Source organism: Haliotis rufescens, unplaced genomic scaffold, assembly GCF_023055435.1.
Source record: "Haliotis rufescens isolate VD_foot unplaced genomic scaffold, xgHalRufe1.0.p SCAF_37, whole genome shotgun sequence".
NCBI lineage: Eukaryota > Metazoa > Mollusca > Gastropoda > Lepetellida > Haliotidae > Haliotis > Haliotis rufescens.
The window spans coordinates 1,365,090-1,391,124 of NW_025964079.1; the positions used below are offsets into that span (position 1 = coordinate 1,365,090).

General features: G+C 40.0%; 1 protein-coding gene across 3 annotated transcripts in view; it reads left to right on the plus strand.

The window, feature by feature from the left end:
* The window catches only part of LOC124140427 (nostrin-like), a 97,867-nt gene that overhangs the window by 27,075 nt on the left and 44,757 nt on the right, over window positions 1–26,035 (plus strand). The window contains exon 2 of one of the 3 annotated variants that reach the window (XM_046507974.2): window positions 1,021–1,302. The exons of 1 other annotated variant lie outside the window; for it this stretch is intronic. In XM_046507974.2, coding sequence (XP_046363930.1) covers window positions 1,153–1,302 — 150 coding nt within the window. In that variant the 5' untranslated portion in view covers window positions 1,021–1,152. Of the gene's footprint in view, window positions 1–1,020; window positions 1,303–15,183; window positions 15,220–26,035 lie in introns of those variants that run through there. One more of the 3 variants, XM_048381234.1, reaches the window with a different exon arrangement.

Sequence of the window (26,035 nt, forward strand, 5' to 3'; positions counted from 1 at the left end):
AGTAAGGGTGCTTCAATTTCCTGGTGTATTATGTCGATAATATATATATCGCACACACACAGACACACGCTCACACACACAGACACACACACACACAGACACACACACACACAGTCACACAGACACACACACACACACACACACACACACACACACACACACACACACACACACACACACACACACACACACACACACACAAACCCCTTTTCACCTCCCCTATTTCAAAGACTCCTTGGTAATAATAATATCCAACATCATACATCACTGGCTCATGTGTACTAGTGCAGGATATGATTATGCCTTGTTTCCTAATGAACATTTGTTGATATTTGCCAGTAGCAGCCCAAGAGAATTTCTGTCACTGGCCTAATGAAGACTGATTGTCGTCATCATGTTAGAGACATAAACTACTGCGTTATGATCGGGTGTTAGATATTTGATTACATGTCACTATGTATGCTCCGAGACCCTGGCACAGATTGGTACAGTCGTAACTTTTAACTTCTTTGCTATTTTGAGAATGCAAACTATGATAGTATGCAATTTTGCATGGAATGTGCGATGACATTTTTTATTAAAATTCTAGTTGATGATTAATGATGAATACTCTTCAGAAATTTAACAAATGTTATATTTGGGATAACACTTTCTAAGTAAAGTACAGATTCTCGTTCTTTTTTGGGTGGAGTCCAGTTCGGGATTCGAACCCACACTTGCCAGAGTGAGGCACCTAATCGCCAACACACAAAGTCAGCGATCTAACCCACTCAGCCACCGAGGCTTCCACAAAGAAAGTGTTATCCCAAATGAGAAAGAGTTATCCCAAAAATAACAATTGTTACATTTGACCACTTTCTAAATGGCATTGTGTATTCTTTAGAAATTGGCTTGTTCTATGAAACTGTACGTGTTCATTGTCTTAAAGGTTCTTCAAAAATTCATGTTATGGAATCAAATGTAAAAAACATTATTTAACTTATAATTTGCAAATTATCAAACTGAATATTTTTTATGCAGAGAGGCTATAAGAACTAAGCTTATTTGGAACAATATTCAAGATTGTGAAGTTCAGCGTCTTTGACCGAGATATTTGGAGGATTGTATTTCTATTCCACTTGGAATTGTGTTTGGGGACATGTGACCGATGGAATGAGTCACACTCTGTTGTGCAAGAGGTGTTCGACACGTCGTCATCGGAGCAACAGTCGCTTCCGTCGCATCTCCAATATGATGCCGCAGCCCATACAGGAAGTCCTCAACAGCCTCATGTTGCCCTACCCCATGGAGAAAATTGCAAAGGTAAACAAGCATGGATGCATTCACATGATAAAAGGGACATTTATACGGCATGTGGTTGTTGGTTGATAAAATGGAATAAACGAGAAACTGGTATGGCATGTGGGTATTTGTTTGAGAGAGAATGTTCCATTTATTCATATTACAAATGTTGTTTGTTGAACTTGGGGCCTTTAGCTCCATCAGCGCTGGAGGAGCATTTATACTTGTACAGTGTATGTGATATAACTGGTGAACTCCCTCCTCATCAGACTGGCATCTGTGTTTGTAGGAATGTAAGATATAGCCAATAGTCATCTATCTGAACATGTGGACAGAAATGATTATATTTTATAGTGGATAGTAGGGCTGCAACGAATACACTATGAGGCGAATACTATTTGTATCATGAATATAGGGTAACCATGGTAATGAATGCAGTAATAATTCACGAATAAAATAACAAGTCAGCAGTTGATGTATCATTTGTCATATTCAGCATGTTCAGTGAGGCAATAACAACATTAATTATTTGACATGGTTTGTTAATTTTAAGTATATTATTAAATATATTATTCATTTATGTACTGCATTTATCCAGGTACTAGTATCTGCTCAAATGCAACAATGACCAGTGACCACAATACTGTCAAATTAAATAGTAGACTATAAGAGTGTTGTCTTATGAAGAAATCTAAGCATAAAATATGTTCTTATGGGTAGTTTTTTTATGTAAATGCATATGCTTACATATTCATAAATATTCGATTCTAGTGGCTACAAATAACGAATTCAATTCATGAATGGATACGGTTCGATTCACCGAATATTCGAGTGAATCGTAACAGCCCTAGTGGATACGAACAGCTTGTACTGTGAGTCCTGCATTTATGAGCTAATTTGAGTTGGTGCATGTCATTGTATCCCAATTTTTAGATTGATGCTCATGATGTCAATCACTGGATATTTCCTCAATGAAGTGTTTTAACACTCTGAAGGTCCCAAGGGTATCAGCATAATCCTGTTAGACGGGACTCTGTTCGTCCAAAACTCACCTTTTCGGACAATTATAGCTGGGAATATTCAATGCATTCAAATTGAGATTCCCCAGTACCAAAGCCGATGTGAATATCTGGGTTAGAATTGGTTTTCAGAATCCCATGCTTATCAGAAGAGGTGACTAACGGGATAGGGTGGTCAGACTCACTGACTGGTTGATGCATGTCTTTGTATCCCAATTTCATAGATCAGTGCTCATGATGTCAATCACTGGATTGTCCCGTCCAGACTTGATTATTTACAGTCCACTGTCATATAGCTGGAATATTGCTGCACTCAAGACCCAAGATTCTTTAATCTGAAAATTTCGTTAATACAGACAGTTTTATGGGAAACACTACGGTACAGGTAACCAGTGTTTCACTGTATATAGTACATGACTATTGTGATTCGTTGTTAAACTATAAGTTATGTTTTGTTTCCATACATTACCTCATATTGAGTCGTATTGAGCTGCAAAACTAGTCTCTAAAATGAACAATATTATCATGTTTACAGAAAAAAACACCAATTTTAAATTATAGTTTTTAAATACTGCAGTATTTTAGACTTGTCAAATATTATAGACTTGCATGGGCTGTATTGGATATAGTTGTTTCCAGGTCTGTATGACAGACTACTATAAGATCTTCAATGCACCAGTAAATATCTTCGGTAACACCCATGACATCAGTAGTTCTCAGTGGAGAGATATGCAAAAACAGAACCATTGAATGATGACAGGTTTTACTTATAAATATAACTTATTGCTCAGTTATTACATTTTTCATTGCTTTCATTACATTTGCTAGAGTGTTGGTACACCAAAATGTACTCCAAAAATCAGTACTGTCTCTGTTGATAATAGAGCTTCTAAATGCCACTAAAGATGTTATGAAAGGTTGACATTTAGCTGATATTTTGTGCAAAGTTGAAGGGCTTTTTATAGATCTGAGATGGTATATAACAATGAAATATCACCTGTTTGGGGAACAAATACCTGAAAGTTTCAGCAGGTATGAGAGTGTGCCGCAGTAATGTGGAACCAGGGCATGCGGTATGATATTATGTGTTTTCAGCAAGGTCAGACGGATGTTCCTCGGTGACCTTTGCAAAGTCTGTCTGATGTGTGCAGAGGTGAAGGTGAAGATGACATGGTGTTTAACATTGCGTTCAAGATTATTGCACTAACATAGCAACATGCATGCTCGTGTGGTGTGGCTGTTTGTACTAGTCCGAACTAGTGCTGATTTAATGTGCTAACCCACTGAGATATCGTGCCGCTGTTTAACATGAATACCCCACTTAGACTCTTTATACTGACTCCCAGCTGGCCAGTCCTTTTTCATCACATTAATGCCGAGCACCAGGCAGGGTAACAAAAAGTACCACCTTTATATGTGACCACTGATCTTCGCTCTCCGGGCAGATGCTCTATCCACTTCACTATTTGAGTGACATGATGCAGATAGATATCTTTTTGACACATAGAGGTTTATGAGGCTATCACCACCTGCAGCAAACTTTGAAAACAACCTGACCTGAGACCTGAGACCTGTGAAGATCTGGGTAGAGAACAGGTCTTCAGCAACCCATGCTTGCCATAAGATGAGATTAACAGGATCGGTTGGTCAGGCTCGCTGACTTGTTTGATGCATGTCATCCTATCCCAATTTCGTGGATTGATGCTCATTATGTCAATCACGGGATTGTCTGGTCCAGATTGATTATTTACAGACCGCCGTCATATAGCTGGAATATTGCTGAGTGTGGTGTTAAACAACAAACAAACAAACAAAACAAACAAAACTTGACCTGAAGTCAATATAATTCTCAGTAGATTTCAGTTTTGACTTGAAATTAGAAATTAGAAATAGGTGGCTCTTATTAGAATATTATTAGAATATTATTTTGGTGAAAAAAAACAGAGTTAAAAGATAAATTTCGCGGTTTATGCTGACAGCCTGAAGTGTTTTTGTACGACATATATATTTTTCCAGAATTTAATTCCCATAATTAAGGGTGCATATAACACACGAATGCGTATTATATGCGAATAAATAAGTCTTGTGTACATTGATCAATCGGAAGGGGTGCTAATTGGGATTGTTCATTAGCCAATATATTAGCAAATGTCGCCGTGGGCGCTTATTAGAGCGGGGTGCTTATTACGTCAAATACGGTAATATACACTGGTGTTGTACTTTAGTAATGTCCAATCTTATTTCATGAACTGGATGACCAAACCTAGCAACAAGAGCCTCAGTATATGAAAGAAAATAACCAGCTATTCAATTATCGTTTATGGATATGTACAGCCCATCATAGCAAGCCGCACACATAATGCTCCTATTACTTCCTGCCAGGGCTGTTTGAAAGGCTAGTATTCCATAGAGTTGTCTCCACCACTGCCGTTATTCAGTCGTTATTCCCTGGCAGATATACACATGGGAGTACTGCCACATGAACTAACTTAGTAGTAATCTGTTATGCTTTTAGTGGCTCCATCTGGCGGAATATGTCCCATTGTGTAAAGCCCAGGGATGGCATAAGTCACGTACCATCAACTCTCACGTTCTGACCAGCAATCACTGGATGGATGCGGTATTATATTTCCATTTCCAGATTTCCACATCTGTGGATCTTTCCCCTTGAGGCTTGGTTAGTGACAGGGTTTGGTTATAATAGAGCTCATGGGGGAAAAAAAGATTTTTTTCCCCTTGCAAGCATTTGAATTTATTAAAATTATTGTATTAGAGATTTCTTTTTAATCCCTTTGAGATCTGCTCAGCTTGTGAGATAAGGTGCAGGGTTCTGTACTTGACCTTTTTATTTACAGCTGTTGTTTAAAGTCAGACCAACTCAACATTTTTATTGCAACTATAAATGAAGCTGAATCCAGGGCCTCCCATGCATTCAGTGGGAGTTTCACTCATGGCTGTGTTTCACAGGAGTTAATGCTAATAGCTCTCTGAATATGTGTGTTATGCCCTGTGATATCCACAAGTTATGTGTTTGTGGAGGGCTTCATCTCTGGTGAACCTCACGAAAATTACATGTATGAGCTAAGAACGCAAATGAGAACTTTAAATGCATGTTATACAAAAGATTAAGTTATCAACGTTATGTACATAAGAAATATGTTAATTTGAAAAGGATTATGAGAGCATTCGTCTGAGGAATTCGCTGTGCAGAGTTGCATCCCTTGGGTACGCCAGAGACCTGTGGTCATGGTTCGAATCCTGTTCCGCCCCGAATTATGTTTCTAGGTTTGTCAGCGCTATAACCGTGCTCGTGGGTTTCACCAAAGTGGTAAACATCTGAGACCTGCATCACTTTGGGCTTTCCTCCCACATTAACATGATTTAAAGCTGACATGTCGTGATATAACTGGAATACTGTTCAAAGCGGCGTTAACCCCAACTCACAGTCAGGTTTCCTATTGTTAAAATATCTGAAGACTAGAATTTGAAAACATTTGGGTACATGTTATCACATATAGATTTCTACTAGGATGCTTGTATCCTGGTTAGGCTGTCAATAATTTATCCTGAGTTTTCCGTCCCTGAATTATACTAGTCCATAAACTAAGACTAATATATAATGAAAATAATGCCAAAATACAGTTTTGGCTAGTTCTATAATCATGATAATAGACTCGATAGCTATTGGCCGAGACTGTTGTTGTGAAATATGTATAAATTGTGTTAGATTAGGGTAATACTGCATGTTGAAAACAGTGTCAAGCCCATTTCTGCTGTCCCCACCATGATATTGATGGAATATTGCTAAAAGCAGTGTAAACCATGCACACTCACTCACTCACTCACTCACTCACTCACTCACTCACTCACTCACTCACTCACTCACTCACTCACTCACTCACGTTTTCTTGTATTAGGTAGTACTACAACAATTTGCATTTTACTTTACCTGTGCCAGAAATTCTTTTCCTGGACTTGTAGTCTTCTATCCTTACTGTCTTCTGAGAGTCTTGCATTTCATTCAGATTACTGCAATATTCAGATATTAGTGAACTTCTTTTCAAATTTTATATACATTTAAGTGTTCAAAGTTCGCACGATGGTCCTATGACACTTCTCATAAAGCTAATGTTAAAATTTAAGATTCAGGAGATTCCAGGACTATGACGTCAAGGACACCAGGCCACACTTTAATTTTGAACCCGGTGCAGAGGTTGCCTGAACCCACTCTTCCCCTGAATCTCGATTACCATCAACTTTGTCGCCCTGAGACACATTACCCTCCCCTAAATCCCGAATACACGTCTCAAATGCATTGAGAAAAGGATGCAATTTTAAGTTAAATTACTGAAACAATATTTAAAAAATAAAATATATGAAGGAAACTTTATGTACATATTATTTTTTTAGATGTTGAATCTGTACCAAATACAGTTTTCACTGCGTCCCGCGTACAACATTGCCAAGTCCCGAATACCCTCTAAACAGACCCACAAATCCTGTGTACCAAAAAGGAGTTGGCAGCCTATGCAGCTATGCAACTAGAAGTTTCAGTCCACTGGTCCTTATAATGATAACATAAAGCAAAGCCCTTGAAAAGGGTAAATTTTGACTAGTCCTTATGATAACTTAACTATTGGGCAGTTTGGTCAGGATTACATGACGAGTGCCAAATTTTATCGCTGGCTATGTGCATTTTGACAAGTACCACTTGGATTCTAGAGGATATGTATGATCTAATGTTTCATGATGAGAACAATCCTACTTATGCTTGTATTGTGATATAAGTGTGTCAGCACACTTTCCACATGGAGTCAAAGATACATGAAATGGGTACTTTCCGCTGTTGGCTTGTTATCTGACTGCAGGATCATGTACTCCTGAGGAGCTACTAGACTTGCACAAGTCTCTAAAGCAATAATAATTACTTTAAATCATAATTTCTAGATTATATAAATAATAAGAACAAATTGTCCCTATAAAAGTCTGGTGTCCATGTACTGTCTGCTTATCTAGGCTTGCCTATTAGGAGGATAGAATTACTTCACATCCATAGACTTATCCTCAGTACAGCCTTGGAGCAAGGCTAGGGAATTACAAGCAATCACAAGGCTGGTTGACCAGTTCTCATTTGGGTTATTTTTCAAACCTGCTGCTGAGACAGTAGACTAACATTTAGTCTCTGAAATCTTATATTACACAATATCCTTCTTGACTCTAAAAATAAAAAAAATTCCCTATGCTGATTTCAGAGACTGTGGAATAGAGCTAGCTTGGGCTGGCTAGACTTGCTTTTGTATGCATTTCTAGATTATTATTTTTTCATAAAATAAATATATTCCACGGTCATGGTGCAGGACTACTGAGACAGGTGTAAGAGAGGATAAACACCTATGCCAGACACAGCATTGTGCATTCAATCCAAGCGTTGCAATCTCAAAATGAGACCTCCATTATTATATTTCTGTAAGGGTTTCTAATCATGAGTGGGGCACAGGTGGCCCAGTGGTCTCAAACCCGGGTTGGGTTCGCACCCGAGTCAAGCCTGTTGGTGTAGCATCCCCAACTGAGCTACCAGGTCCACTTGTGTGTCTACATGAATCAATAGTTGCCCAAAACTTTTGAGTCTAATTAAGCCTGAACCTTGCACTTGGCATCATGTTCAGATGTTAGTGTTATAATGTGGACTCTGGATTAGCTGAGCGGACCAGACCAAACAGTGAGTGAGTGAGTGAGTGAGTGAGTGAGTGAGTGAGTGAGTGAGTATGGTTTTACGCCGCTTTTAGCAATATTCCAGCAATATCACATCAAGGGACACCAGAAATGGGCTTCACACATTGTACCCATGTCGGGAATCAAACCAGGGTCTTCGGCGTGACGAGCGAACGCTTTAACCAATAGGCTGCCCGACTGATAGTTATGTAGCAATACAGTATTGTATCCCGATGTGAGGCATACATCAACTTCCATCCCCTGCGTCATGATATGTACAGTCGATTACATTACAGACCCGTGAAGATCCGGGGTAGAATAGGTCTTCAGCAACCCATGATTGCCGTAAAAGGCGACTATGCTTGTCGTAAGAGGTGACCAACAGGATCGGGTGGTCAGGCTCGCTGACTTGGTTGATGCATGTCATCGATCCCAATTGCGTGGATCGATGCTCATGATATTAATCACTGGATTGTCTAGTCCAGACCCGATTATTTACAGACCGCCGTCATAAAGTGCAGCGTTAAACAACAAACCAACCAACCAACCATCTTCCATCTCTGAAGTTTAAACACAAACAATTCAGGGTTGGGATCCACCTTGGAAAAAAAGAATACCAACTTATGAAATAAAACTAATGTATCACACCAATAATATCGGGATATGTATCATACCACGACCCCACCATATTGCAGGTAGCTGGGACGCTAAGGAATTCCACTGTGACATTTTGATCTTCCAGCCTTTGGGTGTTACTATAGTTCACTTATGAATATGTAAGTAACACATTGTGGATAAGTGCATAAGATATTTAAGTCCATTTCCGGCCGCGTCATACCAAAAGACGTCTCGTGGTCTAGTGGAAGAGCGTCCGCCCCGAGAGCAGAAGGTCCTGGGTTCATACCAAAAGACGTTGAAAGATACTTGTTGTTATCCTGTCTGGCGCTCGGCATTAAGGGGCTAAAACAAGGACTGGTCGGCTCGGAGTCAGCATACTGTGTCAGAGTGGGGTATTCATGTTAAACTGCGGCATGGTATCTCAGTGTGCTAGCACTATAAATCGGCATCAGTCCGGTCTAGTGCAAGCAGCCACGCACGCAGCCACGCACACACGCAGCCACGCAGCCACGCACGCAGCCACGCATGCAGCCACGCAGCCACGCACGCACGCACGCACGCTATATAAGTGCAATAATCTTGGATGCGACGTTAAACCCAATTTCATCTCACCTCTGTTGTACTGAGTCCGGCATCAGTCCGGACTAGTACAAGCAGGCATGCACACATGCACGTCGCTATATAAGTGCAATAATCTTGGACGCAACGTTGAAGCCCATTTCACCTTCACCTCTTAAATGTTACCTCTAATGTGTGTAAGCTCCTACAGCCCTGCCTGTTGTCCTCCACCCACTGATCCATACAACACTTACATATTCAGCATATTCAGTACGATGTAGTCAATTCTGATGGAGCCCTTGCGTGGGAAACCTCCTGTGTATAAAAGACTCTGCCAACTCATGTCTGGGTTTTCATTCTTGATATAAAATAGAGGCAGGTTTCCTATTGTTAAAATATCTGAAGACTAGAATTTGAAAACATTTGGGTAATTGTTATCACATGTAGACTTCTACTATGATGCTTGTAACCTGGTTAGGCTGTCAATAATTTATTCTGAGTTTTCCGTCACTGACTTTTCATTCTGATGTGAAATAATAAAAAAATTCGTATCTCAATTTTACCCGCCCCTGGGGAAAATTATACCCCGATGTATTCAACTACCATTGCACACTCCTAAAAAACACATTATGCTTGTCCATAACTAAGACTAATATATAATGAAAATAATGCCAAAATACAGTTTTGGCTAGTTCTATAATCATGATAATAGACTCGGTAGCTTTTGGCAGAGACTGTTGTTGTGTAATATGTATAAATTATGTTAGATTAGGGTAATACTGAACGTTGAAAACAGTGTCAAGCCCATTTCTGCTGTCTCCGCCATGATATTGATGGAATATTGCTAAAAGCAGTGTAAACCATGCACACTCACTCACTCACTCACTCACTCACTCACTCACTCACTCACTCACTCAATTCCACATCAATATCAGGATGAGGAACACTCACTCACCAAGAATCCCACATCAATATCAGGATGAGGAACACTCACTCACCAAGAATCCCACATCAATATCAGGATGAGGAACACTCACTCACCAAGAATCCCACATCAATGTCAGGATGAGGAACACGCCACTCACCAAGAATCCCACATCAATATCAGGATGAGGAACACCAGAAATGGCTTCCAATATTGTAACCATGGGGGTAATTGGCCAGTGAAGGCTTTCAACACTGCCCCTACACCCTAGCATTAGAAATTGGCACTAGTCCTAAAGCCCTTGCCAAACTGCCTAACAGTTAAGGTATCATAAGAAATAGCAGAAATTGGCTCTTTTCAAGGGTTTTCCTGTGTGGACTAGTGGACTGAAGCTCTTAGATTCTATTGCTGCACCCTGGTATATATTTATTGCTGTTTATATATAAATATGTTAGCAGGGTAGATCATAGTCCTGCACCATGACTGTGGAATAGATTTATTTTATGAAAAAACAAAACAATCAAGAAACAAATACAAAATCAAGTCTAGCCAGCTCTAGCTAGCTCTATATGAAATCAGCATTGGAAATTTAAAAAAAATATTTTTAGAGTCAAGAAGAATATTGTGTAATATAAGATTTCATGGACTAAATGTTAGTCTGGGTAGATCAGCACACCTCTTCACTCAACAGTGCAGCCTTTCCTGCCCACACTCCCTGTGAAGCATTATGAGAGTGTTGGCTTTGGCAGGGAGACCTGTAGCTGACATTTCCATTGCATCACCAGTACCACAGGCTGGCAATCAGTTGCTTCCCATTCTTACTCCAATGACCTAATTTGCTGTTTGATTTCTTCCGGTTGTGGCCTCCAATGAAGAGTGGCTATCCTATTTCATACAGTTGTCGTGTGCTGAATTTGTTTAGGCCATCTTGTTTTTTTAGTCGGTTTACAGATTTTTTTCCGACAAATTCAGTTTGATAAGGGAAAAAAAGATTTACAATAATAAATTCTTGTATGAGAAGACGGTATACCTGGATTTGTCTGGCGTTACTTACTATCCCATACTGCCGACACTGCATCGTCATGTAAATGATCGTCGTCTCATTACAAGATTCTAGAAATATATATTTTATTCTAATACAAAGTTTTAAAAAGTGATAATTTTTATCTATATTTTGTTTCTCCATTTCTCATTATTTGAAATCTAAGGATAATTTTGGAATCAACTTTAAACAGTAAATATACCTTTGTTACCATGGTAACATATGCATATGCTGCATCTAAATATTTACTGTTTTAAAAAAAATTAGGGAACACTTTCAGTATTGAAGATTGTTGTAGTTGGTCACTGAACATAAGCAGTTCAAAATGCTTTGTATCAATGTGATCAACAAAATAATTTCTACTTAAAGAACGCTCATATGACTACAGTAAACCACTTAGGAATTGAGACCCGTGAAGATTGAGTGGTAGAATTGGCCTTCAGCAACCCATACTTGCTGTAAAACAAAAGGTGACTATGCTTGTCGTAAGAGGCGACTAACAGGATCAGGTGGTCAGGCTCGCTGACTTGGTTGATACATGTCATCGATCCCAATTGCGTGGATCGATGCTCATTATATCAATCACTGGATTGTCTGGTCCAGACTCGATTACTATATAGACTGCCGTCATATAGCTGGAATATTGCTGAGTGCGGCGTTAAACAACAAACCAACCAACCAACTTAGGAATTGACGTCAATATTTTTTGTGTTTGAAGGTGTATAAACATAATAAATAGTGTGCACTCTGTGAATCTGTATGATTTTCGCAAAGTATGCACACTGGTTTATGCCTCCATACACACCAGTTTATGCCTCCATACACACAAAATAAGGCGATTCTAAAAATACAAGTCAGCAAAAGTAACTTCACAGACAGCTCATATTATCATTTACTTAAAAAACTGAGCAAACGATATGTAAACACTAACATCGATAAGCGCAGGAATGCAACGTAAACCCTGCTTACTCTGTTATCAGCAGTTCAAGAAACAGTAGTCCCCAGTGGGTATTGCTAATAGTTTTTAGGTATCTGGAAACACACACGCAAACAAAGTTGCTTGGTTAGATAATCAAATATCATGGAACCTCTTGCAATGTATTTATAAAGCAATAGGGGCGGTCAGGTAGCCTAGTGGTTAAAGCATTCGCTCGTCACGCCAAAAACCCGGGTTCGATTCCCAACATGGGTACAATGTGTGAAGCCCATTTCTGGTGTCCCCCACTGTGATATTGCTGGAATATTGCTAAAAGCGGCATAAAACCATACACACTCACTCACTCACCCCCATAATGTTTGGTGAAATCCGTAGTCAGAATTTCCTGAAGTGTTTATGACAAAGACCAGGGTTCAACCTAGCCCTAGCCCATCATTATGTCATGGTCTAGAGCGCAAGTCCTGAATGAGTTTACCTTTTAGTCAGCAAGATATTAATAACAGTAAATAGTACTAAATAACATGAATAAAATAATGATTGAAACATGATAAAGTGGAAAAAACACAATAATATATGTGACAGCTCTGTGGATTGTTTTATAGGAACTGACTAATAAGAATGTATTTCGTCAAGTCAGGGATTTATCTAGACTTGCAGAGGCTGATATTGGAGCCCATCATCAAATATCAGTAATAATTTCCAAATTGTAATTTAAACCCCTCAAATCATGTTATTAAGGTTAAAATTAATGGTAACAGGACGGGTGAAGAGAAGGGGGGTTAATTAATGGTAACAGGACGGGTGAAGAGAAGGGGGGTTAATTAATGGTAACAGGACGGGTGAAGAGAAGGGGGGTTAATTAATGGTAACAGGACGGGTGAAGAGAAGGGGGGTTAATTAATGGTAACAGGACCGGTGAAGAGAAGGGGGGTTAATTAATGGTAACAGGACGGGTGAAGAGAAGGGGGGTTAATTAATGGTAACAGGACGGGTGAAGAGAAGGGGGGTTAATTAATGGTAACAGGACGGGTGAAGAGAAGGGGGGTTAATTAATGGTAACAGGACGGGTGAAGAGAAGGGGGGTTAATTAATGGTAACAGGACGGGTGAAGAGAAGGGGGGTTAATTAATGGTAACAGGACGGGTGAAGAGAAGGGGGGTTAATTAATGGTAACAGGACCGGTGAAGAGAAGGGGGGTTAATTAATGGTAACAGGACGGGTGAAGAGAAGGGGGGTTAATTAATGGTAACAGGACGGGTGAAGAGAAGGGGGGTTAATTAATGGTAACAGGACGGGTGAAGAGAAGGGGGGTTAATTAATGGTAACAGGACGGGTGAAGAGAAGGGGGGTTAATTAATGGTAACAGGACGGGTGAAGAGAAGGGGGGTTAATTAATGGTAACAGGACCGGTGAAGAGAAGGGGGGTTAATTAATGGTAACAGGACGGGTGAAGAGAAGGGGGGTTAATTAATGGTAACAGGACGGGTGAAGAGAAGGGGGGTTAATTAATGGTAACAGGACGGGTGAAGAGAAGGGGGGTTAATTAATGGTAACAGGACCGGTGAAGAGAAGGGGGGTTAATTAATGGTAACAGGACGGGTGAAGAGAAGGGGGGTTAATTAATGGTAACAGGACGGGTGAAGAGAAGGGGGGTTAATTAATGGTAACAGGACGGGTGAAGAGAAGGGGGGTTAATTAATGGTAACAGGACGGGTGAAGAGAAGGGGGGTTAATTAATGGTAACAGGACGGGTGAAGAGAAGGGGGGTTAATTAATGGTAACAGGACGGGTGAAGAGAAGGGGGGTTAATTAATGGTAACAGGACCGGTGAAGAGAAGGGGGGTTAATTAATGGTAACAGGACGGGTGAAGAGAAGGGGGGTTAATTAATGGTAACAGGACGGGTGAAGAGAAGGGGGGTTAATTAATGGTAACAGGACGGGTGAAGAGAAGGGGGGTTAATTAATGGTAACAGGACCGGTGAAGAGAAGGGGGGTTAATTAATGGTAACAGGACCGGTGAAGAGAAGGGGGGTTAATTAATGGTAACAGGACGGGTGAAGAGAAGGGGGGTTAATTAATGGTAACAGGACGGGTGAAGAGAAGGGGGGTTAATTAATGGTAACAGGACGGGTGAAGAGAAGGGGGGTTAATTAATGGTAACAGGACCGGTGAAGAGAAGGGGGGTTAATTAATGGTAACAGGACCGGTGAAGAGAAGGGGGGTTAACATGGTTAATGTTTGGTTATACATTGTTGCATGTAACATGTTGTGAAAATGAAGGTAAATAAAAATCTTTTTTCAAAGAAAATAACATTTTTCCTAGTTTGATGGCCAGGGGCAGTTAGTTTAGAATCCTAGATACATTCCTGGGTGTATTTTGTCTCAAATATGCAGAAAACGCTGGAAGACTTATGGGGAAAGCCAGTAGCTCCTGCCTTGGTGCTGGAAAGTGTGTTTCAACTCGACCAGTCAGTTTCCTACCACCGATCTGACCCAGTCTACAAACAACATGTGTCTTGACAAACATGGAGAAGTTTGTCCACAATCAGATCGAAACTCCTAGACAAGCTATATCTGTTTGCCATTCTGGATGACAAACCTCCTCCGTAGCCAATTAGAATCGTTTTGGGTCCTGATAGAGAAAGCTGACAATTTTTTGCACAGCATGAGAAAATATTTTGATATGCAATCCTTTCTGAGGCAGTCATGTTCATAAATCGCAGATTAAACAGAGGAACATCGAGTGCACAAGATGTCATTGAACGTTACAGGTTCCTGTGAAAATGGGGGATCAGCTGAATACATTTCATGAAGACAAATATTTTTAATTGTGAACAGAGATGCAGAGTTAAAAAACTGTTCTGCTTGTCCGGCATGAGTTCAAGAAAGAACTTGTGGACTTGCGCCCCCCTGGTATTGAGTGGGAACTAAGCGTGGAAGGTTTATACAATATCTTGTCTCTATCTGGTGTATTTGTTGCTATTGCATCTCTTGGATGACTTTTGAAATCACAGGAATTGTTTGACAAGATTGATGTGAATTAGGACCGAAACAGTGAATCTGTGTTTGACTTGGGACGAGGTATTGTGCTTGACTTGGAACACAATGGAGAAACTTCACAAGCATGTGAGTGTACTTAGGTTCAGTTCTCTATAGTATTCATTATCTTTATGAAGTTAAATCAGGTAATTGGTGAAACCGCCAGATTGTGTAATATTTTATTCCTCCGCTTCATGAGCTGTTGTGGGTGTGGGGCTGGAAGAGTGTGTTGATGTAATGAGTTTGGTATGCAACTTGTAAACAAAATAGCAATGTAATGTTTGTCATTGGGTCAGAGGTAGCCAACTTCGTTTCTTTTCTGTAAAATCCATCTTGAAGTTGCATTTTTGTGCAGGATTTCAATTTGACTCATTTTCTTACCAAAATTTGTAATGATATTGAAGAATATCAGATCAGAAATGTACAACATGACAATGTGTCCTATTAACTTTTGTCTCTTTGCAAATTCGCTGATTGTGAAGGAAATAGTGTTAGTTAGTCATTATATGATGAGCCCAGGTGATCAGTTTTGGTTGAAATGTATTTTACCATGTTTAACATGCCATTATAAACCTACTGCCACTTTTGTCTATTGTATTGTAGATATCTTTCCTTCTTGTAATAACCTTTTGGGAGGTTTTACTTATTCCAAGTAAGACCACATCACGGATGTGAGGTTTTACTTTTTGCAAGTAAGACCTAGTATGAGGTTTTACTTATTCAAAGTAAGACCACATCACGGATGTGAGGTTTTACTTTTTGCAAGTAAAACCTAGTATGAGGTTTTACTTATTCCAAGTAAGACCACATCACGGATGTGAGGTTTTACTTTTTGCAAGTAAGACCTAGTATGAGGTTTTACTTATTCCAAATAAGACCACATCACAGATGTGAGGTTTTTACTTTTTGCAAGTAAGACCTGGTATGAGGTTTTACTTTTTGCAATTTAAACCTGGTATGAGGTTTTACTTTTTGCAAGTAAGACCTGGTATGAGGTTTTACTTTTTGCAAGTAAGACCTGGTATGAGGTTTTACTTTTTGCAAGTAAGATCTGATGATTTGAGTAGCAGATGGAATTTGGACTTAGTGTTTCAAACATCCAATGTCCTGAAATCGAAGACAAGAAATGAAACTATTTCATTATGGACGACGTGAATCGAACCTGCAACCTCACATATTGTGTTAAGTTTTGTAACCCACTGTTTTCCCACTGAGCCACCAGGGCAGATGGTGAAAGAACGTTCAATTTTAGATGTCATGACTTAGTTTTGTCTATGCTGCATGTGTTTCTTTCTCTTGCTGGTTTTGATCGCATTCCTTTCATACTGCGACACCCTGTATTAATGCTCTATAAGATATCTTAACATTTTCTAGTTTTTCAGTTATTTCTTGCATTTAGATGTTTTTCACTGAGATAAAGCACTCCATCTCCCATAGTCATGCTTTATCGTTCACTTAATAACTTCTGTCAACGCTAGTAAAGGTGTTAAAGTGGATAAATACACCGTCTCCTGATAATGGGCTGTGTTAGGTGTGTATCCTGTTACTATCTTGTCAGTTCTGGCAGATTTATATATGTATGCATGCATGACATCATGAATTCACTGTGTAAAAAAACAAAGTAGTTTATCATCAGTCATGTTAATATAGATAAGAGGGATGTAGATAAACAGTGCTGCCATAAGAGTTGATCAGGACGATGAGCCGCTAGTTTAGGCCTGCACAGCCTGTACAGTCTGTCGTAGTTATTTACTACTCTCAAGTGGGACCAGTGGGGTAGCCTCGTGGTTGAAGCCTTCGCTTGTCATGCTGTAGGCCCAGGTTCGATTCCCCACATGGGTAAGATGTGTGAAACTATTTATTGCGTAGCACTGGTGTGGTATTGCTGGAATATTGCACAAGGCAGTGTAAAATCAGCGTTAGAAATTGGCACTAGTCTTGTAGTCCTTACCAAACTGCCCAATAGTAAAGGTATCCAAAGGACCACTAGAAATTGGCCCATTTTAAGGGTTTTGCTATATGTTATCATTATAAGGACTAGTGGACAAAAACTGTTAGTTTCTAACCCTGAAAGGGCAAGTAGATTCTGGAGTAGGGTACAGAGGAATAGGTACACAGTGTCTGATGCTTGTCATGGTAGTGGATGGTTAGTGAGACCTAGCTCACTCTGTTGTACGGAGTCTGGATCACTGGACATGCTATCAACCACTGGCCTTCCTTGCCCCTAATCAACAAATTGATAACAAGGTTTGTGTGCATGCAATCCTTGACTTGGACATGTTTCATCTGTTTCCAGCTCATATTGGGTCATTATTACCCACCAGTGTCGGTAATTGCTGTCAGTGTTTATCTCTGGTTTGTCTGGTCCAGGACTGATGGCTCAGCCATGTCTACTGGCAGCTATACATAGATGTAAAAAATTAAAAATGTTATGTTAATGATGAAACTGGTGATGATGATGATGATGATGATGATGATAATCTAGTTGAAGCTGCTGCTGCTGCTGATGATGATTATGGCTATGGTAATCATGGCATCATGAAGCTGATGATGTTGATGACAATGATGATGATGATGATGATGATGACAACGGTGATGATGACAACTGTGATGATGATCATGGCATCATGAAGCTGATGATGTTGATGATGATGATGATGATGACAACGGTGATGATGATGATGATGACAACTGTGATGATGATAACTGTGATGATGATGATGATGATGATGATAACTGTGATGACAACTGTGATGATGATGATGATGGCAATGATGAGGAGGAGGATGTAGATGTAGATAATTGTGGATATGGTCAATGCTGTTGCTGCTGCTGCTGCTGCTGCTGCTGAATGTTTCAGACTTATAGTGTAGCATACCCATGTCCTAAGCATGCTCATATAGCATTATTATTAACCCAATCAATGGAACTCCGATAGCTTAACAAATTGTACTAAACATAAAATCTAGCCACACTTGAAGAAATACCACTGTGATGTAACCTGAAGTAGCAGTGGCAAAAAGTATAAGGAAAACATTGCCACACCGTGTCTATCAGTGTTTATCTGGCAGGCAGACAGACTGTAGAACAAACATTGGTTGTGTGCCGTATACATAACTGTGAATCACTGGCTGGCCATCTCTGCATCTCATGCCATGTAGCATTTATAACTTATAGCATGGAAATATATGGTGGATGATGATGATGAGTGAGTGAGTGAGTTGGGTTTAACGCCTCTTTTAACAGTATTCCAGTCATATCACGGCGTGTCAGCTTAATGTGGGAGGAAAGCTGAAGTGATGCAGGTCTCAGACATTTACCACTTCGGTGAAACCCACGAGCACGGGTATGGTGCTGACAAACCTAGAAACATAATCGGGGTGAACCGGGATTCGAACCCACAATCATAGGTTTCTGGCGTGCCCAAGGGACGCAACTCTGCACAGCGAATTGTGGCGCCTAAGACAACTGGGCCACCCGTGCCCCCGATGATGATGATGATGATGATGATGATGATGATGATGATGATGATACCACACCGCGTCTATCAGTGTCATAAACAATGTATATGTGCTGTGTCCATAACTGTAAATCACTAAGTGACCGTTTCTGCATTTCATACCATCCAGCTCATAGGACGTAGTATGTTAGTATATGGGGAATGATGATGATGATGATGATGATGATGATGATGATGATTTCGTATATCCGACATACTCGTTAATCCAACATTATCATATGCAACCAACTATGTCAGATTAACGGGACTTGACTGTACATGGGGATGACGATGATGATGATGATGATGATGATGATGATGACGATGACGACGATATGATACCATACCATTTCTATCAGTGTAACAAACATCATGTGTGTGGTATCCATCACTAATTGCCATTTCTGCATCTCATACCATGCAGTCAATGAAGCCAGTCTTGTCCACGCTGCTGCAGCTGGTGTTCCTCAGCTGATAAGAAGGACCAAGGTGTGGATGCTGCTGATTGCTGCTCACATTGTCTGCCTCAGACAATTTCAGCAGTGTTGAGGCAGTTTTAGGCATGATAAGGTGTGTCCTCATGTTATCGCTATTTGCACTGGTTTAAGCCGTGGGCAGGCAGTTCCAAGCTGTAGAGGCATCCCAAATGTTTACCTTTGATGAGGAAACTATAGGGTAAAATCTCCACCCGTAACTCCTGCCTTGAAATTTAAATTAAATCCTCACCTCTAGCTAGAAGTATTAAAAGTCATGTATGTAATATTTAGAGGTGGGTGGTATTAACGGCCCGTTATACGGGTATACAACCATTTGCAATGTTAATGACTATGTATCACAATAGGCTCGTGAAGACGCCGGGGTAGAATAAGTCTTCAGCAACCCATACTTGCCGTAAAAGGTGACTATGCTTGTCGTAAAATGCGACTAACGGGATCGGGTGGTCAGGCTCGCTGACTTGGTTGATGCATGTCATCGATCCCAATTGCTTGGATCGATGCTCATGATATTAATCACTGGATTGTCTGGTCCAGACTCGATTATTTACAGACCGCCGTCATATAGCTGGAATATTGCTGAGTCGGCGTTAAACAACAAACCAACCAACGTATCACGATATTTGGGGAAAATACTGGAAATTTGTGTTTTTTATAGATCATGCATGTTTTCATCTTGCTGGCAAAGTTCACATAAGTGACAAGTCGAAAAGAAATTATGAAATTTAGAAGTAAGCAACTGATTCCTGTGATCGAAAAAGGGAAACTGTTAGTAACCAGATTCTTGTATATAATGTGTCAATTACACAAGTATTGTGACCATAGTAACATTCCACAAAATGGTGGAATGTCAGGAATGTGCAGGGCAAGTCTGATGTATGGATCCATTTTTGTTCAGGTTCATAGCAAATTACAGATGGAAGAACCAGGGCTGGGACGGGTAACTCGGGTACTCGGGTCAGGTGGGTCCTGTGTAGGACCTGGTTACCCACAGGACTACCCGGACCCGTGGCTGGTCATGTGATATACTGTTTAATGACATTAACAATAAAGCCCTATGGTTATAACCTCAAGTATAGCTAATATTCACATTTCTTTCTGACTATGCAAGCATTCCTTCTGACTTTAATATGTTCGAGGATGGATAAACGTCTATCAAATTCTATGTATCCATGATCAGATCATTTTATACGTGTATCTAAATACATTTTGCCAGGGCTGCGGTAAAACAATTCCCAATCGGACATTTTGTACCTATCTCTTGAGACCAACAGCTGGTACCCGGATAGGGCCGGGTAATTTGGTGTCGGGTTCCCGGGTAGTAAATTTGGACTCATACCTGTCCTAGAAAGAGCACATGTGATATATTGTGGTAGGTATCGCAATACGTGAATCTTTATTAAACTGAGGCCAATGCACTTCACTAGTAACACTAAATATGATGTAGAACAAGGCTAGGTTATTTGTTATTTGACGCTGCACTCAGCAAAATTCCAGCTAATGTGACGGCGGTCAGTAATAATCAAGTCTGGACCAGACAATCCAGTGATTGACATCATGAGCATCGAACGACGCAATTGGGATACGATGACACACATCAACCATGTCAGCAAGCCTAACCACCCGATGCCGTTAGTTTCCTCTTACGACAAGCATAGTCGCCTTTTACGAAAAGCATGGGTTGCTGAAGACCTATTCTACCCCGAATCTTCACAGGTCTGATGTGGAACAAGCAAGGGTTACAAATATTGTAGGATTTAAGGGATATGGTTAAAATTGGAAGCAGGATCCACAAGGCTGAATCTTTTCATTTATTGGAGGAGGGAATAGTAAACTGAAACATACGTGTTGATACAAGGGAGTTGTCTAGTCAGGTGCAAGTGATTATCAACGCGGGATGTTTGTCTCAGTAATTATTGTGTTTGATGTAGGCCTACTGTGTTTGACCTCAATGTAAATGAAGCAAAGCTCTGACAATCACTGCCTGTTGTTCTAATCATTTGATAAACAATGTCAACAAAAGGTTGTAGAAGCTTCATGGTTTATAGGGGCGGTCGGGTAGCCTGGTGGTTAAAGCGTTCGAAGACACCGGGTTCGATCCCGACATGGGTACAATGTGTGAAGCCCATTTCTGGTGTCCCTCGCTGTGTTTTTGCTGGAATATTGCTAAATATGGTACATATGGTACAACATGGTACAGTCCTTGTAGACCTACGATTTAATATTTGTTGGAGACAGTCTACATAGTTGGTCACTGCTTTAAAACAAACAGTTTCTTCCTCTGAAAGGAGTAAACGATTAATTTTTGCTGTTTTCACAACACATTTATTTCACAGCATCCAACATGTTAAGTGAACAAATTTTTGTTTTGGGTAAGACCCATGTAGATCCTTGGTAGAATAGGTCTTCAGCAACCCAGCTTGCTGTAAAAGGCAACTATGCTTGTCGTAAAAGGCGACTCATGGGATGGGTGGTCAGGCTCCCTGACTTGGTTGATGCATGTCATTGTATCCCAATTGTGTGGTTAAAACCTGGGGACAAATGTTTTTTTCTGGTACAAAATATTTTGTTTTAAAAAAGCCAGCATCTTCCTCACCTTGCATGTAAATAAATAAGACTTGCTGGAAGACTATCTCAATTATTTTGACATTTTCATTCATGACATGACAGACGAGAAAACATGAAAAAGGCAAACTTCCATCTAAAACCTTGTCAGAGTCCTCCCTTATGATGCTGTGTGTGACAGGTGATGACATGTAACATAACATCTATGGGAAACGAGACAAGGACCCCTTTAAAGTTTCCTACTGTAGGTATGTTTCCATGAGTTATGTTGGGCCCTGGTCTCACCTGCTTTGCCATAATAACAGTGTAGTGCTTCCCCCTCACTGGTATGTGTAATCTGTAGAAGCAGACTGTGTAGCATCTCCCCAAGCAAGGAAATTAACTGTCTATAAAAGTTCAGTTTTCACCCATGTCAAACTAGGCTGGAATTATGGAGCTATATTTTGGCTGGACTAACAAGTCCATGCACAGTCCAATCAAAATTTGTGCAATAGAATTGACATCCAGTTCATGAACTGCCATAGAGACTTCAGTCACTTGCAGGATTTGCAAAGCATGTGTACTGTCAACAGATATTTTCTAAATCTTTTCATGTTTTTATTCAAGGTGCTCAATGATTTGATGCACTTAGCGAAGCAAGACCCGTTTTGTTGCAATATAGATCTTGATTATCAATCATATCGTCTTGACTGTGCGGTGCCATTTTGTTTGAAGCAAATGCAAGATATATGAGAGGGACATTGGAGGGACATTGAAGGTACGTAACTCGTAATATACACAGGTGGCGCTATGACCGAGCCCAGAAATTCCAGCCAAGTTCGGCAAGGGTGGAAACTGGACTTTTACAGTCAGTTAACTCCCTTGCCTTGGGAAGATGGCTGCGTAGTTAAGTTAGTTGGCAAGTAACAGAACCAATGGTAGAGTGTAATGAATGCATTAGCCATGTTAGCATGGTTCGCTCTCAAAGCAGCATGTTCTGATGGGCTGCTAATTTGGTTGGAAAGGTTTTGTGTAACATTTGGACCAACGTATGGGAACTGCACTTTATAACTGGCCCACACAACATCACACGTTGTTCTCAAGGTCAACGTTCTTTATCAGAACATACATGCTATGCTGCCAGGTTTTCTTTCAAGAAACTTTATCTTGGGGCATTTATAGTGCAACAAGTTTATTTTTAGATAATTGAATTGAAATTAATTTTTGTTCTTTTATGTCTCATCCTGAAGCCTACCCAAAGCAGCCTAGGAATGTGAAGGCTGAAATGAAGAGAGGCAGACAAGCTTTCTGAGAGGAAAAATGAGATATTTCCAACAATAAGCCCTCTGATTGACATCTTTCTTATTATACTAAGGCAATATATAAAGTGTAGTTTTTAATTCTTAGATATTTGAAACTCACTCACTCACTCACTCACTCACTCACTCACTCACTCACTCACTCACACACTGCATCGTTCCAAAAGACTTTAAAAGATGGTATTTGTCATTACCCTGCCAGGCACTCGGCATTAAGGAGATAAAACAAGCACTGGTCGGTTCAGTAGTACCGTGTCTGAGTGGTGTATCCATGTTAAACCTGGCATTGTATATCAATGGGCTAGCACTATTAACCTGAAGAAGTCGGGGCTAGTACAAACAGTCACACACACATGCATTCACGTCTCTATATCACTGAGACAATCTTGAACACGAAGCTAAACCTGTTTCCCATCAACTAACTCGCCATTAGAATAAATCCCATTGTCCTTTTACTGCTTAAAGTTTTTCAATTCAGTCATTGTATTTTTGTTGCATACATTGTATGCTGTCAACACAGTCTTTGGTTCAGACATTAAAAGAATAAAAAAGACATATATTCAGCTTAGAAATGTTTAAGGAGAGTTAAAGTGACCTTACTGAAATATTTCCAAATTTGCAATAAGACATTTTTTATATAAAAGGAAATACCAACGCTAACCTTGAGTAAAATGTCATTACATTTGTAAAGGTTGTCAGGGAATGATAATACTGAAGTTCATCCTTCAATCTGTTTGACGAGTCGAAGGCACATTCCCCTTCTGCCAACTATTTGAAGATTGCACTTGCCAGGCAGCAGGTCACCGTGACCTGGGTACTTCATTTGTTTTACTGATCACTCACTACATCACACAAAGTAGTTTTCTGTTTCGTTCCAAAACAAATTGATTGATTTCATCAAGATTGTTTGGTTGCACTCTCTTCCCAAGGTAGCTATCATTAAGTCTGTGCTAGAATATTTTCCAGTTTTTTTAAATGGGTGGGATAATAGATATATTTACATATTATGATATGTTTAAAAACACAGACACTCAAAAGGTTTCAAGGCATGTTGCTCTTGAAATGTTTCCTAGTTTGTGTTGCAAATATTGTGTTGAGTATACAGTCAAATATTAAAAAATATCTTTTACCATTTCCCTATACAACTGTACATGGGTCATTAGAATTAATTAATGATATTAATAATATTAATAAGTTTAGTTAATATTAATATATATATTAATAAATATAGTAATAGTCCATTTCTATATTTTTTTCAATGCTGAATATCGTGCTCAAAGCTCATTAATATCCCAGTCAATGGATCAGTGTGCTCTTGACAATCATTCTCAGCTTCCTGGGGAGTACACCCTTGTCATGATGCTAGAGAACATGTATCTACATACATTCCAACTGGTTAACCCAAGGTTACTAACACAATGGTGTTGGTCTTATGTCAACAATAACACACCCAGTATCTAACTCTGCTATTGCTAATTGTACAGCTGATTGTTGACATGTCATTGTTATCTCCGATCTGTGTTCCCTCATTACTGCTATCAGAAGTCACCATGGCCCAGCTCCAATATAGTGTTGTTAGCGCTCTGAGTGTGGTGGTTGGCTGGTTAGTTTGTTGTTTTACGCTACACTCAGCAATATTCCAGCTATATGACAGCGGTCTGTAAATAATCAAGTCTGGACCAGACAATCCAGTGACTAATATCATGAGAATCGATCCACACAATTGGGATCGATGACCTGCATAAACCAAGTCAGCAAGCCTGACCACCTGATCCCTTTAGTGGCCTCTTACGACAAGCATAGTCGCCTTTTACGGCAAGCATGGGTTGCTGAAGACCTATTCTCTCCCGGATCTTCAAGGGTCTCTGAGTGTGGTAATTCCCAGGCAGATTTTAACATTAACAATAGTCGTAACTTTCCACAAAACAATCTTTGTGCTCTGTGTGGTAACTCCAACACTTTAACTTACTGGTAGATTTAGGGGGCACAGGCGGCCCAGTCGTCTATTACTAGTATTAGGTGCCACAGGTCACTGTGCAGAGTTACGCCCCTTGGGCATGCCAGAAACCTATGATCGCGGGTTCGAATCCTGGTCCGCCCTGAATTATGATTCTAGGTTTGTCAGCACCATACCCATGCTCATGGGTTTCCCCAAAGTGGTAAATGTCTAAGACCTGCATCGCTTTCGGGCTTTCCTCCCACGTTAAGCTTACTCACCATTAAATAACAGGAATACTGTTCAAAGCGGCGTTAAACCCAACTCACTCACTTCACGCTGATTACATTAGCATTCCATATTGATGATGTAATTAATAGGTAGTCTAGTTTATCCATACTACCCATCTTGCAATCTTAAGTCTGGACTCTTGAATGAAGAAGTACCATTTGAACAGTACAAATATACATAATTTGAGCCCCAATATGTATTGCAATATGTATCGCAATCTTTAAGATTGTGTTGTGCGCGACAGTTCCTTACCTCAAGCATCTTAGTGATACAACTGTTGTAATTCCAACACTGGAACATGGACTTACAATAGTTGTGTCTTTAAGATTGTGTTGTGCAGAACAGTTCCTTACCTCAAGCATCTTAGTGATACGACTGTCGTAATTCCAACACTGGAACATGGGCTTACAATAGTTGAATCTTTAAGATTGTGTTGTGCAGAACAGTTCCTTACCTCAAGCATCTTAGTGATACAACTGTTGTAATTCCAACACTGGAACATGGACTTACAATAGTTGTATCTTTAAGATTGTGTTGTGCAGAACAGTTCCTTACCTCAAGCATCTTAGGGATACAACTGTTGTAATTCCAACACTGGAACATGGACTTACAATAGTTGTATCTTTAAGATTGTGTTGTGCACGACAGTTCCTTACCTCAAGCATCTTAGTGATACAACTGTTGTAATTCCAACACTGGAACATGGGCTTACAATAGTTGTATCTTTAAGATTGTGTTGTGCAGAACAGTTCCTTACCTCAAGCATCTTAGTGATACGACTGTTGTAATTCCAACACTGGAACATGGACTTACAATAGTT